General features: G+C 47.6%; 1 protein-coding gene across 4 annotated transcripts in view; it reads left to right on the top strand.

The window, feature by feature from the left end:
• Positions 1-22,241, top strand: part of FLNA (filamin A) — a 353,926-nt gene that overhangs the window by 224,517 nt on the left and 107,168 nt on the right. For all 4 annotated transcript variants that reach the window (XM_085629725.1, XM_085629727.1, XM_085629724.1 and 1 more), the window contains exons 3-17: positions 2,155-2,403; positions 3,588-3,685; positions 4,156-4,303; positions 4,744-4,862; positions 6,348-6,425; positions 8,498-8,660; positions 8,785-8,985; positions 15,284-15,421; positions 15,617-15,743; positions 16,361-16,497; positions 17,283-17,476; positions 17,952-18,065; positions 19,273-19,416; positions 19,795-19,918; positions 20,251-20,411. In XM_085629725.1, coding sequence (XP_085485851.1) covers positions 2,155-2,403; positions 3,588-3,685; positions 4,156-4,303; positions 4,744-4,862; positions 6,348-6,425; positions 8,498-8,660; positions 8,785-8,985; positions 15,284-15,421; positions 15,617-15,743; positions 16,361-16,497; positions 17,283-17,476; positions 17,952-18,065; positions 19,273-19,416; positions 19,795-19,918; positions 20,251-20,411 — 2,195 coding nt within the window. The remainder of the gene's footprint in view (positions 1-2,154; positions 2,404-3,587; positions 3,686-4,155; positions 4,304-4,743; positions 4,863-6,347; positions 6,426-8,497; positions 8,661-8,784; positions 8,986-15,283; positions 15,422-15,616; positions 15,744-16,360; positions 16,498-17,282; positions 17,477-17,951; positions 18,066-19,272; positions 19,417-19,794; positions 19,919-20,250; positions 20,412-22,241) is intronic.

Genomic DNA, 22,241 nt, shown 5'->3' with positions numbered 1-22,241 from the left:
ACAGGATGTTGTGGGTGGAAGGGGATAATTTGATCAGGTGGAGCTGTTGCTTGCGTTTGTGCTATTACCACAATCCGCGCTTGGAGGCCTTTGGGCAGAGGGCTAAATTCTCATCCGCTCGTGATCCTCTGCACCTTAAGTCCCAAATGACTTCACACCTTCCAAACACATTTGATTGAGTTGCACTTATTTTGACCCAAATGAATAGTCCTGTCTTCCAAGTTGTATGTTTTGCAAGTAAGAATTCTTCGGTTCAGATAGTTGTCCTCTGATAGAGGCATGGAGACCCGGGAGGAGACGGACCTTAGCAAGTCATTTCTCCAGTTGCACCAACACCCGCTCCTTCCCAGACTGGTGCTGATGCTGCCGGTGCATGGATAGCGCTTTACTCAGAGGGCCTTCTGTGGTTCTTTGAACTACTTCTCCAGTCTGTGCTATGCACGTTCACAACGCCAGTCGTACATCACATCGCTCCTTTAGTCTTAAATTTAGCACTGTTTAAGCTTTTCACCAAGCTGTAGTAAGTACCATTCCCATCTGGCAGCTTGTGGGCAACGTATCACCCCATCTATCAATGTACTTAGTGGGGCAGATTCTTGACTAGCATCTCAAGGGACTAAAGTGAACGGGTTTCAGTGTCCCTCTAAAGATGGAAAAGCCAGGATTGTTCGGGTGAGTTGGCCCCAGAGAGACTTGCTCTCTAAAGCCAGGATGGTTTGGGTGACTTGGGGCATGAGACTTGCTTGCTCTCTAAAGCCAGGATGGTTTGGGTGAGTTGGGGCATGAGACTTGCTTGCTCTCTAAAGCCAGGATGGTTTGGGTGAGTTGGGGCATGAGACTTGCTTGCTCTCTAAAGCCAGGATGGTTTGGGTGAGTTGGGGCATGAGACTTGCTTGCTCTCTAAAGCCAGGATGGTTTGGGTGAGTTGGGGCATGAGACTTGCTGGCTCTCTGAAGCCAGGGTGGTTTGGGTGAGTTGGCCCCAAGAGACTTGCTGGCTCTCTAAAGGCAGGATGGTTTGGGTGAGTTGTTCCCAGAGACTTGCTCTCTAAAGCCAGGATGGTTTGGGTGAGTTGTTCCCAGAGACTTGCTCTCTAAAGCCAGGATTGTTCGGGTGAGTTGGCCCCGAGAGACTTGCTCTCTAAAGCCAGCATGGTTTGGGTGAGTTGGCCCCGAGAGACTTGCTGGCTCTCTAAAGCCAGGATGGTTTGGGTGAGTTGGCCCCGAGAGACTTGCTGGCTCTCTAAAGCCAGCATGGTTTGGGTGAGTTGGCCCCGAGAGACTTGCTGGCTCTCTAAAGCCAGGATGGTTTGGGTGGGTTGGCCCCAGAGAGACTTGCTTGCTCTCTAAAGCCAGGATGGTTTGGGTGAGTTGGGGCATGAGACTTGCTTGCTCTCTAAAGCCAGGATGGTTTGGGAGAGTTGGGGCATGAGACTTGCTTGCTCTCTAAAGCCAGGATGGTTTGGGTGAGTTGGGGCATGAGACTTGCTGGCTCTCTGAAGGCAGGATGGTTTGGGTGAGTTGTTCCCAGAGACTTGCTCTCTAAAGCCAGGATGGTTTGGGTGAGTTGTTCCCAGAGACTTGCTCTCTAAAGCCAGGATTGTTCGGGTGAGTTGGCCCCGAGAGACTTGCTCTCTAAAGCCAGCATGGTTTGGGTGAGTTGGCCCCGAGAGACTTGCTGGCTCTCTAAAGCCAGGATGGTTTGGGTGAGTTGGCCCCGAGAGACTTGCTGGCTCTCTAAAGCCAGCATGGTTTGGGTGAGTTGGCCCCGAGAGACTTGCTGGCTCTCTAAAGCCAGGATGGTTTGGGTGGGTTGGCCCCAGAGAGACTTGCTTGCTCTCTAAAGCCAGGATGGTTTGGGTGAGTTGGGGCATGAGACTTGCTTGCTCTCTAAAGCCAGGATGGTTTGGGAGAGTTGGGGCATGAGACTTGCTTGCTCTCTAAAGCCAGGATGGTTTGGGTGAGTTGGGGCATGAGACTTGCTGGCTCTCTGAAGCCAGGGTGGTTTGACCCACAAGAGACCTGCTTGCGCTTTGCTCAGAGTTGCAGCGCACGGACTGCCCGACACAGTGACAGTTAAATGCAGAGCTAACTATGAGGTGCAGTTTCGCGTTGGCCGGCGCTTCTAACCCCCTTTTTGTTCTTTCCTTCACAGACAGCAAAGCCATTGTGGATGGAAACCTCAAGCTCATCCTGGGCCTCATCTGGACCCTTATTCTCCATTACTCCATCTCCATGCCCATGTGGGATGAGGAGGAGGACGAAGAGGTGAAGAAGCAGACGCCCAAGCAGAGGCTGCTGGGATGGATCCAGAACAAGCTGCCACAGCTGCCCGTCACCAACTTCAGCCGCGACTGGCAGAGCGGGCGGGCTCTGGGTGCTTTGGTGGACAGCTGTGCTCCTGGTTAGTAATGTTCGATCTATCAAACCTTTATGTAAGGCGCGGCAAATCGCCCGTAAGGGTCTCGAGGCGCTGGAGATGTTGGCTGCTGCGTGGTGCTTTGATCATGGAGTTCTTTTCTGAATTGCTGGAGCAACAATGCTTTAGGTGGAACTAGGTTGATCTAAGCAGTGACTTGACGCATGTTCTGCAATGTGGACTGTTCCGGTTCTGTGCCCATGGATGCTCTTGTTGGTAAAGGCGAGGTTTATTCTGGAGGGTGGAGCGCTGGCTGGTGTGCGATGGGTGCATCCTATCCTCTTCCCTTCTCCAATGAAGGCTTTTTTGTGGATTGTCTGGAAATGATGATCCTTGGGCCATGGTTCAGTGCCTGTGTAGACAATGCCTTCTCTAGTGTGGCAGTGCCATTGAGCGCATCCAGCCACTGCCGGAACCATAGCGGGGGGTACGCACCCTTGCTAGAGGGCTGTGTATGAACCTCACACTGACCTTGGTGTTGCTTTTCAGAGTGGTCCTTCATAGAAGCTGCTGTTCAGTTTAGGGACTTGCATGTTGCTTGTGTGACTGACTGCCAGTGCGGGTCATATATGGGCAGGCATCCCCAGGTAAATGCCCCATTGAGTGGGCAGTGCCTAGAATGTGCAGCGTTTGTAGTAGAGCTGCAGATACTTGTGTTCTGGGCCTGCACCTTGAATCCACTCCTGCAAACACATCTAGGAACAATACCCCAATCCTATACTAAGTATAGGATTGGGGTATTGTTCCTTAATGCGTGTTATCCAGCCCTTTAAACCTACGTTTTAAACCTAAACGGAAGCTTGGGTGTGATAAAACCTTGTGACTTGTGTCCCTGGTGTTTAGTGCTGAAACCAGGCCCAACCAGCCGCTGCTCTGTTGGCGGATCTGCGTTAGGCTGGCTGTGCAGTGATTTTGCTCCTTAAAACAGATTTTCCTTTCTAGCTAGTAATGGATTGTGAAAGCTTTAGGTAGATTGATGTATATGGGAAGCATTTTATTGACTGACTGTCTGGGTGGACGAGCTGTCCTATCTGCATATGTTTCTTCTTGGTGCTTTGCAATAGGTTATGGCATCCAGCCCAAAACTGTGGCTCATAAAATGTCTGCACTGGTAGCCAGTGGTGTCTTTGTCAAAATGCTTTGATGGTTGACCAGGTCTTGTTCCTCAGGCCTGTGTCCGGACTGGGATTCCTGGGACTCCAGCAAGCCCGTGGACAACGCGCGCGAGGCCATGCAGCAGGCGGACGACTGGCTGGGCATTCCTCAGGTGGGTCTTGCGGGGCTGCAGGTGATGCACCCCCCAGGGATGACTTGGTGCCCATCTATTCTTTACCCCCTTAGACGAAAATGTTCGTTCATGTCTGCACCTTTTTCCACTTTTAACATCAAGATAATCTATTGATCTTGGGAAGTTTTTTGGGTTATGTTTATTTTCTACTTTATTTGCCTAGAACTGCTATACATTTCTTGCTTACAATTATGCCACGGTTGCAGCTTTAAGTGAACTGTTGTACAGCTATTTGTGTACTATGTTGTCTTTACCTGCCTAAAGTTTTGGGTGAATTGACCAGTACTGCATGTGGGGATAGTACTTCGCGTCCCCTCTGGACCACCGTACAAGCAGCGGAAACCGAACTGCCTGCTACAGCCTTGACTCGGAGAGGAGTCTATCAGCTCTGTTTAGAAGCGTACATTTCAATTGCTGCGAGTTTTAACTCTGTTTTACTTACCTTCCAGGTCATCACTCCAGAAGAAATTGTGGATCCCAATGTGGACGAACACTCCGTCATGACGTACCTGTCCCAGTTCCCGAAGGCCAAGCTGAAGCCTGGAGCTCCCCTGAGACCCAAGCTCAACCCCAAGAAAGCACGAGCTTACGGGCCAGGTGAGGAGTAACTGGTCCCACACACGTCATAACTTGGGGGTGGGATGGCAGCCGCCTGGACATCATTCTTGGAGTCCTATCACCCAAGTAGTGTTCCTTAAGTAACCGCTCCTGTGATAGGACTGCTCTGTAAAGGGTTAGCATGTGGTTAGAGGGCCCTTGGTACAGGTCCTGCTATTAGAAAGTAGAGAAAGCCGACTACGCCCTCTTTTCAATGTAAAGTTTATCCGATTACCATCTTGTGTTGGATAATCTCTTGCAGTTCGCTCCTGCGTCTTGCAAGGCAGTACTTGTTTGCATTCCATTTAAACCCTCCTGCATCTTGTTTAATTCAAGCCCAAAGTGTTCATTTTATTTGTAGGGGTCTTGTGTGCCAGTGCCAGCTCGTGGCACAGTCGTGGCTGTTCACATGGTGGATATTTTGACTTCTTCTCTTGCAGGCATTGAACCGACTGGGAACATGGTGAAGAAGCGTGCAGAGTTTACAGTGGAGACCATCAGCGCCGGGACGGGTGAAGTTCTGGTCTATGTGGAGGACCCTGCAGGACACAGGGAGGAGGTAAAGTAGCTCCACCGTGCAGCCTGCGCTTCTGTTATTGAGCAAGACCAGAATGGAATTTGGCATTGATGGTCCATACGGAGCTCCGCTTCGATCTTCATATCTGTAGCAGAAGGTGCATAACAAGGCGCGTAGGGAGAAGTGGACGATTGTCTCCGTCTGGATAGGCTGGCAGGCGAGTGGAACCTCAAACGCATTTGCCCTCCTCCTTTAGGGATTTCTAAAAACAAATGACTTTGCAAACGTTGGCGACTAAGATTGAGGTGGGATAGTGGATGAACATTGTATGGACTGTGGGGGTGGGGAATGAAGTGCTCTGGAAATATGCAGGGATGTCTCTGCACCCCGCAGTCACCATTCACTGAATAAGACCTCACCCAATGTAGCAACTGATTTCACCCTCCTCTGGTAAGGAGACCTATGGAACAGGCATCCTTTGCCACTCGTTGTTTGTCGGCCTCTCGCAGGCCACAATGCATTGCAGCACCTTTGGCATCAGACGGTTGTCTAATGCGAGGTTGCATTGTTTTTCTGCACTCGTGCAGCATCCCTGAGAGGTTAGCCTGTGCATCTCCCTTCCTCCATACCGAGGGTGTTGGAGACCATGAACATCATTTTCTGCCATAGTCCCTCACCTTCCTTTTAACTGCAACGGAGGCCGCAGCGGGGGTACAGGCGCTAAGGTTCTCGGCTGAAATACGACATCCTTCCCTGAAGTCTGCTTGGAACAGTCTGGCCAGTCTGATACTGTGTTCTTGGTGGTCCAAGATAAGAGGTGAGACCAGAAAAGCATGTCAAGGGGTCGTGGAGGGTGAATATCAACCCTCAGAGCTATGTAAGAAGCGGTTGGGAACACTGGTGGTGTACCTGCTTATCACAGAGGCAGGACCTGTATTTCCGTACCCCCCCCCCCCCCTTTGATTTGAGCCAAGCGTTCTTTTGAAATCCATCTAGGACGGTCCCACCCCAACACCACATGCGTCGCCAACGCTCCCCTGGGAATAGACTTGAAACATCAGACGCACGAGCTACTATTAACAAGAGGAAATGATGGAAGGGACCTGAATCGGGCCTTGGTGAGAGACTTCACCAAGGCCCCCGTCCGCTTGAAGTGGGCCGAGTAACCGCAACCCTCCTGTTCCTCCCTACAGACGAACAGCAGTGGTGCTGTGGGCCAGGTGGCCATGTTCCGTCTGATGCTTGTCAAGTGTTAGGATTGCACTGTAAGACACCAATACGCCCTCAAACAAATCTAAACTGTCCCCATGCCCTTTGAGGATGATGGTAGTTGTTTTTTAAATGTTTTTTTTAACCATTGCTCATGATTTAATCGGGTTCACTTTGCCAAGCATAGACGTCCTGCGAGTTTAGGAAAATGGCGCTGGGTCTGAGAGCGGGTTCATGACCTTGGTGTGTGCAGACTGTTTCTGGAGCTGTTGGCTGCGCTTTCCTTGCAGACTAACCTTTCCTCTCCCTTCTCCATAGGCCCACGTCACTGCGAACAACGACAAGAACAGAACTTTCTCGGTTTACTACATCCCGAAGGTGACCGGAATGCACAAGGTGAGCGGCGCCGCCTGGGCTCTGGGCCGCTCGCATGCGCGATCCACCAGGACGTCACTTCCTGTGGATCTAACAACTCCTCGGCATGTGAATGTAGAACTCTGCTAAATCCCATTTAGAGTACTTTGGGTGGTGGATACAATTGTTTCCATCTGTGGAAAAGCCTTGTGTAAGCGACTGGTGTGAGCAGCGTTTGATGGTGTGCACGGAGTTTGATGCTTTCGATATTTATGTAGCAGGTTTAGAAGGCAAATAGTTGGCTGCAAACTTGTCACACGTATGGGTCCTGTGGACAGCAACATTTACAGTTCTGTTTTTTGTGGTCTGAAAAGCAGCCCGAATTCTGATTCACAACGGTTCCTTATAAAATGCAACGCAGCGTTCCTTTTTGTTGTTCATTTGGGCATGAAATGGGTGGTGTGGCTTTCTGCTCTTGAACTTTCCTTGAGTGACTCGTTTTAGCATCACTGAATATCCAATTCATGGTTTACTTTAAGAAACTCTAAAAGGTGCAGAACAACCGGCACGTGAAATGTCATTTGTGGTGAAGTTTAGGGTTTGCTGTTCGAGGCAGTTCTAGTAAACCGATGCTCAGGGTAGTGGTGAGCTTCGTGCAAGATGGCCTTCTGCATAAAATCTGGGATTGAATGCAGCGGGGGCTGTGCATTGTGGGGGTGCTGTACTGAGACTGTACAAGTTGGGGTACCACCGGTGAGGATTCAATCTTCGAAGTCTTTGCATCCGCATGTGCTCTTGATCTGTGTCTAAGCCAGTGGTTCTTAACCTGGGGACCGTAGACCCTTGGGTTCGCAACACCTACGCGGGGGCCCACCACTGATTCAATATTAGCCGATGAATAAAAGTATAGCTACATAAAGATGAATGTAAAATTGCAATTATTAAAATGTCGAAATATGTGAAAGTATTTGAGATTGGAAGCTAAAAATTGAGTTGGTGTTAGTAGCTTGATTTGTGGGAGCAGCTAAAGTACAGTGAACGGGAATAGGCCCAATTGGTGAGCTCCGAGCTAATTATCCAGACAAAAGATGCATCATAAGCAAAAAAATATCTTGGCGTCCCAAGTTTTTATATATTTTTCTGTGTAGTAAAATATTTCATAAGTTATATTTGTTTAATGTATGCTTGTTTGTTTAGTTTTATATATTGTTTTAAAGTTCAAATGATAGAAATTGCTCAGGTGGGGATCACCAGTGTCCAGAAGTCATTCATTGTGTTCCTTAAAGTCAAAAGGTTAAGAACCACTGGTCGAAGTGGCTTATGTTTCCAGTGGTGCAAATTACACAGCACACTTCAATGTACTTTAAAAATGTCAGAAGTATTGCGCCACAGCCACACTGAAGTTAATTGCGGCACATATCTTGCAGATACACATCCAATTTGGGGAAAGCTTGTTTTGATAGAATTTTTATCAACCTGTTGAGTTGTGCATCGTGTCAGTTGTGCAGAACTTCTCCAGCGTAATAAAACGTTTACACACACCACAACTCTGCGCGTTGCATTACATTTCCTGAGTAGTCTTCTGTGGTGTGGGTTTACGGAGTCCTCGTAAAGAAAAGTGGCCTGGGTCGCAGTGTCTTTAAAGGAGGCCGCAGGACCTGAATCAGTTTGAAATGCTCTTGATTTCTTGGGCAGATACCTCTCCGAACAGGAATTAGTGTCAAGAAAATAAAATGTTGAAGCAAATGTCCATGTGTAGTTTATGGTCTAGTGCTCTAGACAGTGACGGGACACACGTGTGCTGCTGTTGGGGACACACATGTGCTGCTGTTGGAGTCCAGTTGCTATGGGTGCAGTGTACTTTTCAGAATCTGTGTAAACGTGGCTTCCTGGCGCAGTCTGTCATGACTCATGAGTTAGCACCGGACTAATGGATGCATGGCCTGCTAGTGTGCAAACTAAAGGCTGTGCTGAAAGTAAATTGACCTAAAGGGCATTCTTGTTCACCTGTGTAAGGGGTTTGAAATGCCTTCTGATCTGTGGCAGTGGAGGCCAAACCTGGCTCCGCTCACCTGCTCCACCACCGTTTAGTTTTCTTTGCTGCCTTTCCTTAGGTCACTGTTCTGTTTGCGGGTCAACAAATCGCCAAAAGCCCCTTCGAGGTGAACGTGGATAAGTCTCATGGAGATGCCAGCAAGGTCACAGCCCAGGGACCAGGCTTGGAACCCACAGGCATTATTGCCAACAAATCCACTTACTTTGAAATCTTCACAGCAGGTAGATAGAACCTTCTACATCTCCTTGGGTGTGGTGGAAGTCCTAATGCTTGCACTGAAAGCTGCACAATCCGGCTACATTGGTGCCTGGTGCTGAACTGTCTCTTCTGATCTCTGCTCCCAAGGAGCTGGCGTTGGCGAAGTGGAAGTGGTTATCCAGGATCCCAAGGGCAAGAAGGATGCAGTAGAGATCCAGCTGGAAGACAAAGGCAGTAGCACGTACCGCTGCACCTACAAGCCCACAGTGGAGGGGGTGTACACCATCTACATCACCTTCGGGGGAATCCAGATACCAAGGAGCCCATACACGGTCACTGTTGGACAAGGTAAGGCCTTCTCTGCACTTCTTGGGCATGCTCTGAGTGCCTCATGCTGCTGGTGTCTTTTGGAGAAGTCTGGTCAGACATCTTGCTATTCTCTCAATCTCTTCTAGCTCTCCTGTGAAATTCTTGCTGTCTATTTTTCTTTTCACTATCTTGATTTCTTTCCTGCCACAACCTTAACCCAAGAAAGGCAGAAAGATTAACCTGGTTATATTCAGTAGAGGCCAGTGGCTGCTGCTATTGGCCAGAAGCGCAGAAAGCCTTTGTGCATGTCGGTCTGTTCATGTCTGTGTCAGGCCACATATGAATGGTCCTAAAGTGTGAGATACCAGGCAAGTGCTTTAAACCGTTTATCCTCCTTTGATTAGGTGGTTCATTAATCACCTACACAATTAAGCATCGCATTAGAATCCCCATTCACTCTTTAGCAGGAAAATATTTTGAAGCTGGGCTAGTAACCACTGAAGATGCAAAGAAATAAACGGGTCATAGAGAACTGAAATCCTAGTGAGCGATGGTCCAGTTTTGATGGATGGGCCCTCTGAACGTGTCCTGCTCCAGACCTGATCATTTTCCCGGTCTAGAGTTTGTTTTCTTGCCAGTACATTTTGGGCTGCCGTTTGGGGTTGAAAACCAGCTGCTGGTGTCTCAGAAGTCACTGTCTCCTCGCCTTGAGCTTCGCTTTAGTTGTGACTGGTGTGAGCGGGCCTCTTACCCCTCCCGCCCAAACCCCCAATAACGGGGCATCGTGTTGGTGGTTGTGTAGAACTTTGGAAGTCTGTTTCTTTAGTTTAGATTGTAGAAACCAAATGTTGGGAAGTATTTTGAGTGTTGCTGTAAATGTCACTGCATATACACAGGTCATATAAATTAGCACAAAGAGGTTATGCCCACTCAAGGCTTAGTATTTGTGAAAAACGCCAGACTAACGTGATCCTGAATTCTGGAGACTCCGGAAGCCACTGGCAACATCTTGTGTGTTGGACTTTGATTCTGCTCCGAAATCCGACCAGGAAATGGTTCCAGCTGTCCGTTCTTGACCCACAAGCATTTTGTGTCCGTGCCGGGCACTGGCTGTAATCAATTTGAAATCCTCTGTAGAGCGTGAATAACTGCATAGAAAATATTGAATACCGTGATGAAATTAATGATGCCAAATGCGAATCCCTACAAGATTAGGGCAGGCTTTAGTGAAAGGAAAAAACAGCATTTCCTACCACCAAGGCATTTGTTGCTTGCCTTGTGCTTTGCCCAAATGAACTAGCACACGATCTTTCGTCAGTGACTTGGTCGCCATTTTCCCAGGTGCCATGCTTCCATCCAGTGATGTGTGAATCCCTTCTGTTTGCCTTGTGGTCTTCCCCCAAATAAGGAACCGTCCTCTGCCTGGATATCCAGTACCCTTAGTCCAACGTGGTCCAAGCCGCTCCCATGTGGTCACATGCAGGTTCTTTCTGTATTTTCCAGCAGTCTGTATGCCTGACCCATGCCTGTGTTCCTGAAGCTTCGGAGCTCTGAATCGCTATGCTAGTTTGCGCCGCGCTCCCCTTTAATTCTAGGCTGTTAACCGACCTGTATGGATGGCTCACTCTAGCTGTTAGCAGATCAACTCCAGAGAATGCAAAATATGAAAATCCAGATCTAAGCAAAGTCACAAATTGCTCATATTTTTCTTGGTCCGCATTTCCATTACCAAGTGAACATAAACCTACTTCATTTAAAAAAAAAACGAAGTAACAAATGCCAATAATTTAATTTCAATTATCCAGAAACCAGATCAGCGAGGAATGTGCTTTATGATGAGCTGCAGAAATGTTTCCTTTAACGTTTATCCGTTCCAAGTCCAAAAGTGGTGACCAAGCCAACGCAAAGGTCTTCACGGCTTCAGTATGCCTGCACCTGTCCTTGCTCCAGCTCTTCACAGATCCAATAACGGAGGAATGTTACGACAAACCTGCACCTCCAATACACTGCAGCTCAGCTGTCTGCCTGGCTTCTGACTCCATCCTGGGTGGGTCTTGGCCACCGGTCAGTCCACATTCTGATGGAGGTGAAAGAGCACCCTTCAGATCAAGTGGGAAACGTTCTGCATCGGTTTAGGGGACGCTCAATCCTATGCAGGTGTCTTTCAATCCCTTCACTTGTCATAACTTGATACCAAGAGGCCAATAAAACTCTTACCAAGCCCATAATCCAATTAGTAAGGAAAAAAGACACCCCAACAGCTTTTGAACTTCTCATTGCTGAAGTTTGCAAAACAACTTGGAACTACTGTCTGAGCTCACTCCAGAAGAGATGTTCATGGCCTTGATTTTTCCTGTGCGAAACCTCTGCTGTTCTCATTTGTGTTCTTGACAATCCGTAAATATCCCGTGATCGAGCAGGGCGTAGGTGATTGTGTGCGATCCTAGTTTTCCATGAGAATCTTCACTAAATGAATTCAACTGCCTGATTCCTCGAGACACCAGGCCACTGGTGGTTCTACATTAGGAGGGCTTTTTTCAAGCTTTAAAATGTACGTCTCCAACTGTACAGCTATTGGCAATGGAGGGTACAGAGTTGGCTGAATGGGGGGGGAGGTGGAGATTTTTACTGTGTGGCTTATCTACTCCGTCATTAAAAAAAAAAAATGCACTACGTTTCAGAGAATTGGGAAGGCTTAATTTGCAGTCCTTTTTTTGAGGAAAAAATGGTGCATTCGTTAACCACTTGCTTCTCTACTAAATTGTTCTAGGTAAAGAAGGGTTTAACACAATTTCCTGTCCGAATTATTGACCTGGATCTTTGGAACGATCGTCCGTTCGAGTCCACAGCCATATCCTAGGTATTGGAAGGAAACCATCAAGGTGTGGTTCTATACATGAAAATAAACTTCTTTGGCCTTCCAAGTTTCCCACAATTGTGCACCACCTCCTCTGCAGGAAAACCTGCCCTTCAGCCATCAAGGAAGGTGTGGCGCCCCACCCATTCTGAATGAATGCAGGGCAGCCATTCAGAAATACTCATTCTGATTAGTGTTTTTTTCCCTCCATGACCACCTTTCAGAGTCTCTGGTTTAGGACTTCCTGAACAGGCTTTGTGGTCTCCGAAAGTGCATAGGGACACGGGATTCAATGGTGTGGCCTGGGTATGGCACATGGAGGTGGATTTACAGCAGTACAGATCGAGAGCAGAAAGCGCAGCCAGTGATGCACTGAAAGATGCTAAACGCCACCATTGCCACATTCTTGCACGACTTCCCCATCCATATTCCCAGAATCCCCCAAGCATGCAGAGCTTTTCATACTCCCGGGATCCCTCAAGCGTGCAGAGCTTTTCATATTCCCAGAATTCCCCAAGCATGCAGAGCTTTTCATATACCCGGGATCCCTCAAGCGTGCAGAGCTTTTCATATGCCCAGAATCCCCAAAGCGTGCAGAGCTTTTCATATTCCCGGGATCCCTCAAGCGTGCAGAGCTTTTCATATTCCCGGGATCCCCCAAGCATGCAGAGCTTTGGATATTCCCGGGATCCCCCAAGCATGCAGAGCTTTTCATATGCCCAGGATCCCTCAAGCATGCAGAGCTTTTCATATACCCGGGATCCCTCAAGCCTGCAGAGCTTTTCATATGCCCGGGATCCCTCAAGCGTGCAGAGCTTTTCATATTCCCAGAATCCCTCAAGCGTGCAGAGCTTTTCATATACCCGGGATCCCTCAAGCGTGCAGAGCTTTTCATATACCCGGGATCCCTCAAGCGTGCAGAGCTTTTCATATACCCGGGATCCCTCAAGCGTGCAGAGCTTTTCATATTCCCAGAATTCCCCAAGCATGCAGAGCTTTTCATATACCCGGGATCCCTCAAGCGTGCAGAGCTTTTCATATTCCCGGGATCCCTCAAGCGTGCAGAGCTTTTCATATACCCGGGATCCCTCAAGCGTGCAGAGCTTTTCATATACCCGGGATCCCTCAAGCGTGCAGAGCTTTTCATATACCCGGGATCCCTCAAGCGTGCAGAGCTTTTCATATTCCCAGAATTCCCCAAGCATGCAGAGCTTTTCATATACCCGGGATCCCTCAAGCGTGCAGAGCTTTTCATATTCCCGGGATCCCTCAAGCGTGCAGAGCTTTTCATATTCCCGGGATCCCTCAAGCATGCAGAGCTTTTCATATTCCCGGGATCCCCCAAGCATGCAGATCTTTTCATATGCCCAGAATTCCCCAAGCGTGCAGAGCTTTTCATATACCCGGATCCCTCAAGCGTGCAGAGCTTTTCATATTCCCGGGATCCCTCAAGCGTGCAGAGCTTTTCATATTCCCGGGATCCCTCAAGCATGCAGAGCTTTTCATATTCCCGGGATCCCCCAAGCATTGCAGATCTTTTCATATTCCCAGAATCCCCAAAGCGTGCAGAGCTTTTCATATTCCCGGGATCCCCCACGCATGCAGAGCTTTTCATATTCCCAGAATCCCCCAAGCATGTGGAGCTTTTCATATTTCCGGGATCCCTCAAGCATGCAGAGCTTTTCATATTCCCGGGATCCCCCAAGCATGTGGAGCTTTTCATATTCCCGGGATCCCCCAAGCATTGCAGATCTTTTCATATTCCCAGAATCCCCAAAGCGTGCAGAGCTTTTCATATTCCCGGGATCCCCCACGCATGCAGAGCTTTTCATATTCCCGGGATCCCTCAAGCATGCAGAGCTTTTCATATGCCCAGGATCCCTCAAGCATGCAGAGCTTTTCATATGCCCAGGATCCCTCAAGCCTGCAGAGCTTTTCATATGCCCAGGATCCCTCAAGCCTGCAGAGCTTTTCATATGCCCGGGATCCCTCAAGCCTGCAGAGCTTTTCATATGCCCGGGATCCCTCAAGCGTGCAGAGCTTTTCATATGCCCTGGATCCCTCAAGCGTGCAGAGCTTTTCATATACCCGGGATCCCTCAAGCGTGCAGAGCTTTTCATAATCCCTGGATCCCTCAAGCATGCAGAGCTTTTCAGCTTCACTAAATCTAGTGGAATGGTCCGTGATTGAAAACTGGGATTACACATAATCTTTCCATCTCTTCTTTTGGAGGAAGCCTAGACCTCGGACAGTGTTGCTTAAATTGGCATTGATGGGTGGGAACCTAAACTGGCTTTGGTCTCTGAAGCCGGAGGCATCGCAGCTAAGATCTTATCACCTTCAGATAGCCATAGCCGTCGCCGGCCTATCTTCCATAAGGCAGGCCCTAACCTGCTCCTAGAACAGGTCTTATCCATCCACCTTTACTCCTGAGATTACATTCCTTCAGTCCTCAATGGTGAAGATTTGTTGCCAAAGGCGCATTCAGTAGGGTTCCTTGGCTCGGATATGTTCTGTTTGTAATGTACAGCTTTAAATGTTCCCCATTTCTTGCCCCTGTCTTGTTGCAGTTTCTTCTGTTTTTCTATCTCCTTTCCTTTCTTTTCTGCCATGCTTCGCTCTCAGCCGGAGGAGTCCAGCTCTTGAATCCCCGGTGTCCCTTCCAGCAGTGTTTCATCGTGTTGGTAGGTACTGGTGTGATCCAGTCTAATAGCACACGGTTATTGTGTACAACTGCTGCATGGTCGTTGTGGCTGCTCTGTGGAGAGGGGTGTGCAGGGAGCATGGATTACATGGTCTGTACCTCTAAGCACTGCTTTAGTCCTAGTGTGTGATATGCCTTTTGTCTATTTCCCCTTGGGGTAAAGCAGAAACCTAGTTAACTGTATTGAGTCGGGTCACTAAACACGGACTTGTACTAATGTGTTGTGTGTTTTTAGCAGTGGTAATTTCATTTATTTTAATTTCTAATCATTCACATTGTTCTTTTGCGTGAAAGGCAGCAATGCTTTTGCATTATTGCCTGAAAGCACCTTTAATATAATTTTAAATTTCCCCGTGATTGTGGCCACTAAACGTAATGGCATTGGGTGTAGTTTGCATTGTTCTCGTGACTCTTATTAAAAGGGGTCATGCAGTGGTTGCTTCTCATCGCGTTTTTATGTAGATTGAGGGTGTTGGCTGTCCGCTCCTTTTGTGATCGGTAAATGCCATTTGACCCTCTATACCACAGAGAGCCTCGTGGAGAGGGTCTCACTCATTGCATCATGTCTTGACGTCATTGATTTGTTATTGAAAATATTTTTTGGGTAATTGCATTGTTCACCAGTCTCCTAGTGGGTTCGGTGAGGCGTCTACAGCTAGCCTTATTTCTGCAAACCCTGAGCAGTCATTGGGTAACCTGTGATTGATACCGGGTGTTGTGTTGGTTGACCCCAGACCTAGCTAATGACATTCTCCTTCCATCCCCTACTTCTACAGCTTGTAACCCCACTGTCTGCCGTGCCGTTGGTCGTGGCCTGCAGCCGAAAGGAGTTCGGGTCAAGGAGACCGCAGACTTCAAAGTCTACACTAAAGGCGCTGGCAGTGGAGAGTTGAAGGTCGTGGTGAAGGGACCAAGTGAGTAACCCGCCTGTTGTACCTCATAGGGTCATGACGCGCCCGGCTTTCTTGCCTGGGTGAAGGAATGGATGACTGTCCATGTATTGGGTTTTCAGATTAAATTGCACATACATGGAAATACATGACTGCAGTTTGTTCCTGATGAGTTATATTTGCATTCTGATTAACAACCCTTTCCCGTTCCTTCGGTAGAGGGAACAGAAGAACGTGTTAAGCAGAAAGACCTGGGTGACGGTGTCTACTGGTTTGAGTACTATCCGACTGCTCCTGGCACCTACACGGTCACCATCACATGGGGTGGACAGAACATTCCCAGAAGGTAAAGTGCCCATAAAAGCGTGGCCCTTTTCTCTGTTTGCTGGCAGGTTTCAAGTTATGTTAGGGAGTGCCCACATGATTAGCAGCCATGTTCCTGACTGGTCAGCTTGGCTCTTGGCCCCAGTGCCCTTTCCATGCTAGTTTATTCAGGTTGCTGAACAACATCCTGAAACTTAATTGAGACGAGAAGAATGTGGTAAGATGAAACAATTGCTGATATCAGTATTTGTGATAACTGTACTTAGTACAGATGGTGGATGGATGACTGACCTCTTCCACCTCAGGAAAGCTAGCACAAGAGCACCGATCTGCCAGAGTCCCTACTGTGGTTGTAGTTTGCTGCCTTCATGGGTGCCAGCAAGTCCAATGTAATCCATGCGAGCGAAGCTTGTCATGCCGGCCTGTCACACCGAGCATCAGAGCTGCAACTTTGAACTAATCATTCAGCGATTTTACCTTCCAAAATCCCCAATGCTCTTCTCGGACCCACCTGAGAGCCTAGAAGGGTTCAGTGTTCGTACTGAAAGCTGGGTGCACTTGGTTAGTTGAGCTCTCTGCCTCTCTACTTCCAATGCATACTCACAATACTGTCTTTGCTTCTGTTTTCATGTGACTCAGCCCGTTTGAAGTCAAAGTGGGTTCAGAGTGTGGGAACCAGAAAGTTCGTGCCTGGGGTCCTGGTCTGGAAGTTGGAGTTGTTGGGAAATCAGCTGACTTTGTAGTGGAAGCAATCGGTGATGATGTGGGCACTTTAGGTGAGTACTTGAAAAAATGGGTTTTGTTTTAACTCTCCAAACTAAATGACAGCCAAAGCATGTGCAGTCAGTACCCAGTGTGGATTTGTCACTGATTAAAGCTACTCTCCAGCTCAGTTTTTCTTTTTTGTTGGTGGTTGTTGCTGTAGGTTTCTTGTACAAATGTGCACTGCCTCTTGATATTCCCACAGCTTCATGGAAGATGGTTTGTTGCATTGTTCGCATGCCAACAAAGATATCCACTTTGGGTTTGAAAGGCTTGTAACACAACTAAGCGGTCTCAGAAATCTGGTGTCTCAGCCAAAAAGCAGTTTTTTTGTGTGCTGAAGACTACATGAAGCAAACCCATATCTATTCTGGATGCGGGACTTAAATATTTTGTCTAAAAGTCGGATATTTTGGGCATTTAAACAACATGTCTGTGATCCAAGGTGAAAGTCTCAACTTGGGTCACTGTGACCTTCAGACTGACTGCGCTGAAGAGCCTTCACTCGTCTGTCCTCGCATAAAATTTGTGGAATGAGTCAGTGCTTTTCTTTCCATGGGAAGGTTACACAGGCTTTGCGGCAATGGGTTCCATTAACGATGGTTTAACACAAGTGCTGCATTACTGATTTCTACGTTTGGAATACATTCATAGACTTGCATGCACAAACCAAAATGGGCCTGAGGCAGGTGAGTGGTAGCCTGAGAGGTGATCAGGCAGAGGTAGTCCTAAAGAGGCTTGTTCCCTTCAGTCCTTTGCTCTACGTAGAGGTGACTTCAGTTTCTCTTCCCTTGTACAGGTTTCTCAGTGGAAGGGCCATCACAGGCCAAGATAGAATGCGACGACCGGGGAGATGGGTCATGTGACGTCCGGTACTGGCCTTTAGAGGCCGGTGCATATGCAGTCCACGTTCTGTGCAACAACGAAGACATCAAGCACAGCCCCTTTATGGCAGAGATCAAACCTGCACCAAAGGACTTCTACCCAGAGAAGGTAACGGAGCGGTGTGAGTGGGTGGGGGTTATAGCTCCTAAACCTGTAACTAGCCAGCAGGCAGTGGGGCAAGCAGCACTTCATAGATGGGCTACTGATCTCTGATTTGTGGGCTTTAGCTCTTTTAATACCAATATTTGCATGCATTGTTGAAGCCCCCTTCCACCCCCTCTTCCCCCCCCCCCCCCCCCCCCCCCGGCTCCCTTAGCAGTACATGGTCGCCAATGGTTTACTTTAAATCCTTTCTGGAACAGTTGTGCAGTGCAAGTTTACAGATTAGTGCTGAGCAAGACTTGGCTAAGCGGCCCACCTTTTGGATCCACTGTTTGTAAATAGTTTTGCCAACTGAAGGTGCTTCAGTTTAATTGAGCAGAGGACTTTTCCAAGTTTGTGGTTGAGCACTTGTGTTCAGTGGAGTCTCCTGAAAAGATTTGAAGTTTTACTTACCCTCGACTTTCTTTTTACCTGACTCTAGGTGAAAGCGTATGGCCCTGGACTGGAGAAAACTGGTCTGGCCATCAACAAGCCAGCAGAGTTCACAATTGATGCCAAAAATGGAGGGAAGGCGCCTCTGTTAGTCCAGGTTCAGGTGAGTAATGTTCTTTCGGCCATGTTCCGGAGCATAAATGCCCTTATAGGTCCTTTGTATTAGCTGGATTGTGCAGCACTTGGAAATCTGCTGGGCACGAGAGCAAGACCATTAAACTCCTGTGGTGATCACACGGTCCATAATGTAATAAAGGTCTGAGATGAGATTGAGTAAAAGCAATCCTGATCGGATCTTGATTGGCATCCTTCCCAGAGAGAAATACCGGCCATTTGTTCATATTTTAGATTCTCCAAAGGCCTGAACATTATGCCTAAATAGAATTTTATAGACAATTGTCTGTATTCATTCTCAACATAGCCCTTCTATCTTTCTTTACTTGAATCATTCTCACTAAGGCACCTCTACAACATTCATTTAAAGTGTTTTTTTCTCATATTTACTGTTTAAAGTATGTACTAATAAGGGATAAAATACTAGATGTTATTGTGGGTTTTTTTCTCTTAACATTTGTACCGGCCAAGATATTAAAATACTGGTCATGCCGCTAAACCAGGCCATGTGGCGACCTTAATTGCCACAGTGTGCAATTGCCACACCGCTGTCGTGGACGAGTAAGTACATTTGATCTTGGAATAGCCACATTCCACGGCAAGGAGAAGCTCCGATCAACCTCTGTATGCCAGGGTGTCCCATGTGGTCTAAAGCTACTGTGGTGCTGCCAGGGTCCTGTTGCATGCTTTCTTTCAGTAATGAGCTGGTGACCTAGATGGGTAGGAGCTGGTGACCTAGATGGGTAGGAGCTGGTGACCTAGATGGGTAGGAGGTGATGAGAGATCAGGGTGACCAGTGTTTCTGGTTTGCCTGGTCATTGAGTCTTTTCTTAAATCTCCTGCAGTCTGCATTTGTCTATGGAACATGGTATGGTGCGTTCCTCGGAGATCGAACGCTGTCTGAATATCATGGTTATAAATTTCCTCTGCTGCTACCATGGTTCAAGATTGCTTTCCTGGAATCGTTCCTGTGCCTTTGGTACTCAGGCACAGGGAATTGCCTCGGGTTCAAATACTTAAAATTCTTCACCGCAGTTAGGCAGCATCCGCCACTGTGAGGAAGAAATTGAACAATGAATCGTGAAGGAGAAGCAAGCTACTCTATGGTTGGAGAGGAGTAACGTTCCATTCCTAATGCATGGTTTCAATGGGAGGAAAACGTTGTTGGAGTAACCAAGGTTGTCTCTTCCTCACAGGATTCTGAGGGCACCCCAGTTGAAGTAACTACAAAGGACAATGGAAATGGGACCTACAGCTGCTCTTACCTTCCAAAGAAGCCCTTGAAGCACACAGCTGTGGTGACCTGGGGTGACGTGAACATTCCCAACAGTCCGTTCAGGGTAAGGACAGTGGCTCTGCGAACGTGAATTGAAAGGATGTGTGTATAAAGACATTGACTTCACTCCCTGATACGAGTCACCGCGCTTTTGGCTAAAGTAAGGAGACCGACTGAATTCTTTATCTCTTGTGGCCAACCTGAATGCCAAGTACGACTGCATGGCAACTATCGAAACAAGCACTCTCCTTAGGACAAGACTGTGTCCCTGGTGCTCTCAAAAGAATGTTCAATTTGTTATTCCATAGGTAAAAACGTTGTCTTTGGAACTATCCCACACTTCTCAAGGGTAGGATTACTTTGCAGGAATGTTTGCTTGCTCGCTAGGGTGGATCATGCTTGGGCATCCGTAAAGTAGTTTCACCTTTCCTTGTGACTGCAGATGAATGTTGGCGCTGGCTGCCACCCCAACAAAGTCAAGGTGTATGGACCTGGTGTGGCGAAGACTGGACTGAAAGCCCATGAACCCACCTATTTCACAGTAGACTGCATGGAGGCTGGACAGGGTAAGTTCGCTTTTTAGGGTGACTGCAGTCTTTTTGTTCACTTCGTAGCTGTAAGGTGACATGCATGATTAAACCACCCACAAATGCTGCCTATATTGAAGGTGGTTTTCTTTGGGTTTTGCTCAATTTAAGGCTGCTGCCAGATGTCCTACCTTTGACGAATGTGTGTAATTTGTTGTGACATTTTTGTTTTTGGATCTGTTAAGAACATGTAATCTGTCACTTGTGCAGCTAGTTATCTCCTGGGACTTTCCCATTAGTTTTCCACCCAAGCTGTTAAACCCTCCACCCTAGCACTGATGGTTTACTGTAATTTTGTTACATTTATGCAGGTGATGTTAGCATCGGCATAAAGTGTGCCCCAGGTGTGGTGGAGCCTGTTGAGACAGACATAGACTTTGACATCATCCGCAATGACAATGACACGTTCACGGTGAAGTACACTCCGCCTGGTGCAGGCAGCTATACCATCATGGTGCTGTTTGCTGATCAGGTGAGTCTGCCTGAGCCCTTCTGCACTTTTATCCAGCACTGTCTTGTACTCTGAGTAGTTTAAAGGGCAAATTATGAAATTGATATCCAGTCCTGGCAGCAGTCTGAGTAAGGCTGTGTGCACCCAGTCTTGCTTCCCAGGATCAGGCTGCCAGGCGACTCAATAGTCAAATTGAACCGTGGTTCTTGTAATTGGTCAAGTTGTAGGTGGGCCATAAAATAAATGTGGGCCTAAAGTTAGTGATCAGTTTGAGGTGGTCAGGTAGAGATTGGGTGGATTTTGCTGATTGACTTGTGCTGTGTTCACATGGTGTGCAGTTTGTTTTTACATGATCTAGTAGTTGGGCTCGTTAAAGCACCTAAATGGGTTTTGATTCCCACAATGACTGCTTGTGGGACCCCATCTCAAAATTCGATTTTTTTGCATTTATACTATCGAAGTGTTATGTTGGGTGTAATTGGAAAAAGGCATCGGGGGAAGTGTTAATGTTCTCATCAGAACTTGTAGCATTTTCATCAGCTCCACAGTTCAGCTCAAAGTGCAGTGTAGAGCTCCCACCCCTCTGAAGACTGTGCAGAGAGGCCTAGTTCTGCTGTAGCATCCATTTAGGACCGGTCTGAATGCCCATGTGTTGGAAAGTGGATTATTAGTAGTGGCAGATGTGCATTTTACCACTAGTGGCAGATGTGCATTTTACCACTAGTGGCAGATGTGCATTTTACCTCTAACACAATATAGGGCCTAGAATAGGTCATCGAATGATTCCCATGCTCAACCCCTGGTAGCTTGGCTGCGAGCAGGCAGGCTTCACTTCAGAGACCAGTATGTGAAACATTTAAAAACACCAATTCAGTAAATAATCAAGGCGCAACACACAAAAATCCAACACCAATGTATAACAAGCATTGGCATAGCCAATAGGTCTCGCCTTTGGGACCTTATAAGTGTTTAGCCATGCAACAGTTGCATAACTAAATACTCGCGTCAAGTGCGGCGCGCGCGGCCGCCACATGCACTGTAGCTCTAGCCTGGCTTTGTAGCACTTTTTGGAGCCCTCTCAAAGTCTCGCCAGACTAGCACATGCGCTGGGTCAGGCGAGACCTAAAAATAGGACATTTTAATCTTTAAAATTTACACCAAAACAAAAAAAATCCAATGTAGGGAACAAGAGATTTAAAAAAAAAAAGAAAATTGGACACTTTCCAGTGCTTATAAACAAACAGTGCCACTTTTGGACATTTTGGTTGCCTCTGATAGGGACAAATTAACAATTGGCAATGTTTCTGGAGGATTTCTCACCAGACGTCATGCAGCCTCCTACAGCTGGCCGGATTCAGTGAGTAACTTCTTCCTGAAGTTCCTCTTGTTGGTCCAAAGTGTCCAAAACAAAGTCCAAGGGTCTGGAACCTCAAAGATGGTCCTTGAAAATGTGGGGCTTTAGTTCCCACAATCCACTTGGACAAAACTCTAACACATCCACTGGTAGTACTCCAGGCTAAGTGTTTGTGGTGATGGGCCAGGTGAGCTCTGTTAACATGTAGCTTGCAGGGAGTCCACTCTTTAGTCCTTTTAAAGCAAGGTAGTCCACAGGGCTGTAGTGCTGTATGGTACAGGAGGCGCAGTCTTCTGAGAGCAGGGCCTGGTTAATGCACATCAAACGCCTCAGCGTAGACCCTTCTTGCTCTCTTAGGTTTCAAGCAGTAGATCTGAGAGGCACTGCCCTCTCAGATACTTCAGTGTCTTCTGGGGTCACTCCTGTCCGATGAAATGCAGGGCAACGTCCCAGAGCATGATCTCTTCCTCCAAAGTGTGGCACAATGATATCCCAGA

The sequence above is a fragment of the Triturus cristatus genome, chromosome 10 (assembly GCF_964204655.1).
Source record: "Triturus cristatus chromosome 10, aTriCri1.1, whole genome shotgun sequence".
NCBI lineage: Eukaryota > Metazoa > Chordata > Amphibia > Caudata > Salamandridae > Triturus > Triturus cristatus.
This window is presented reverse-complemented; position numbering and strand designations above follow the sequence as displayed.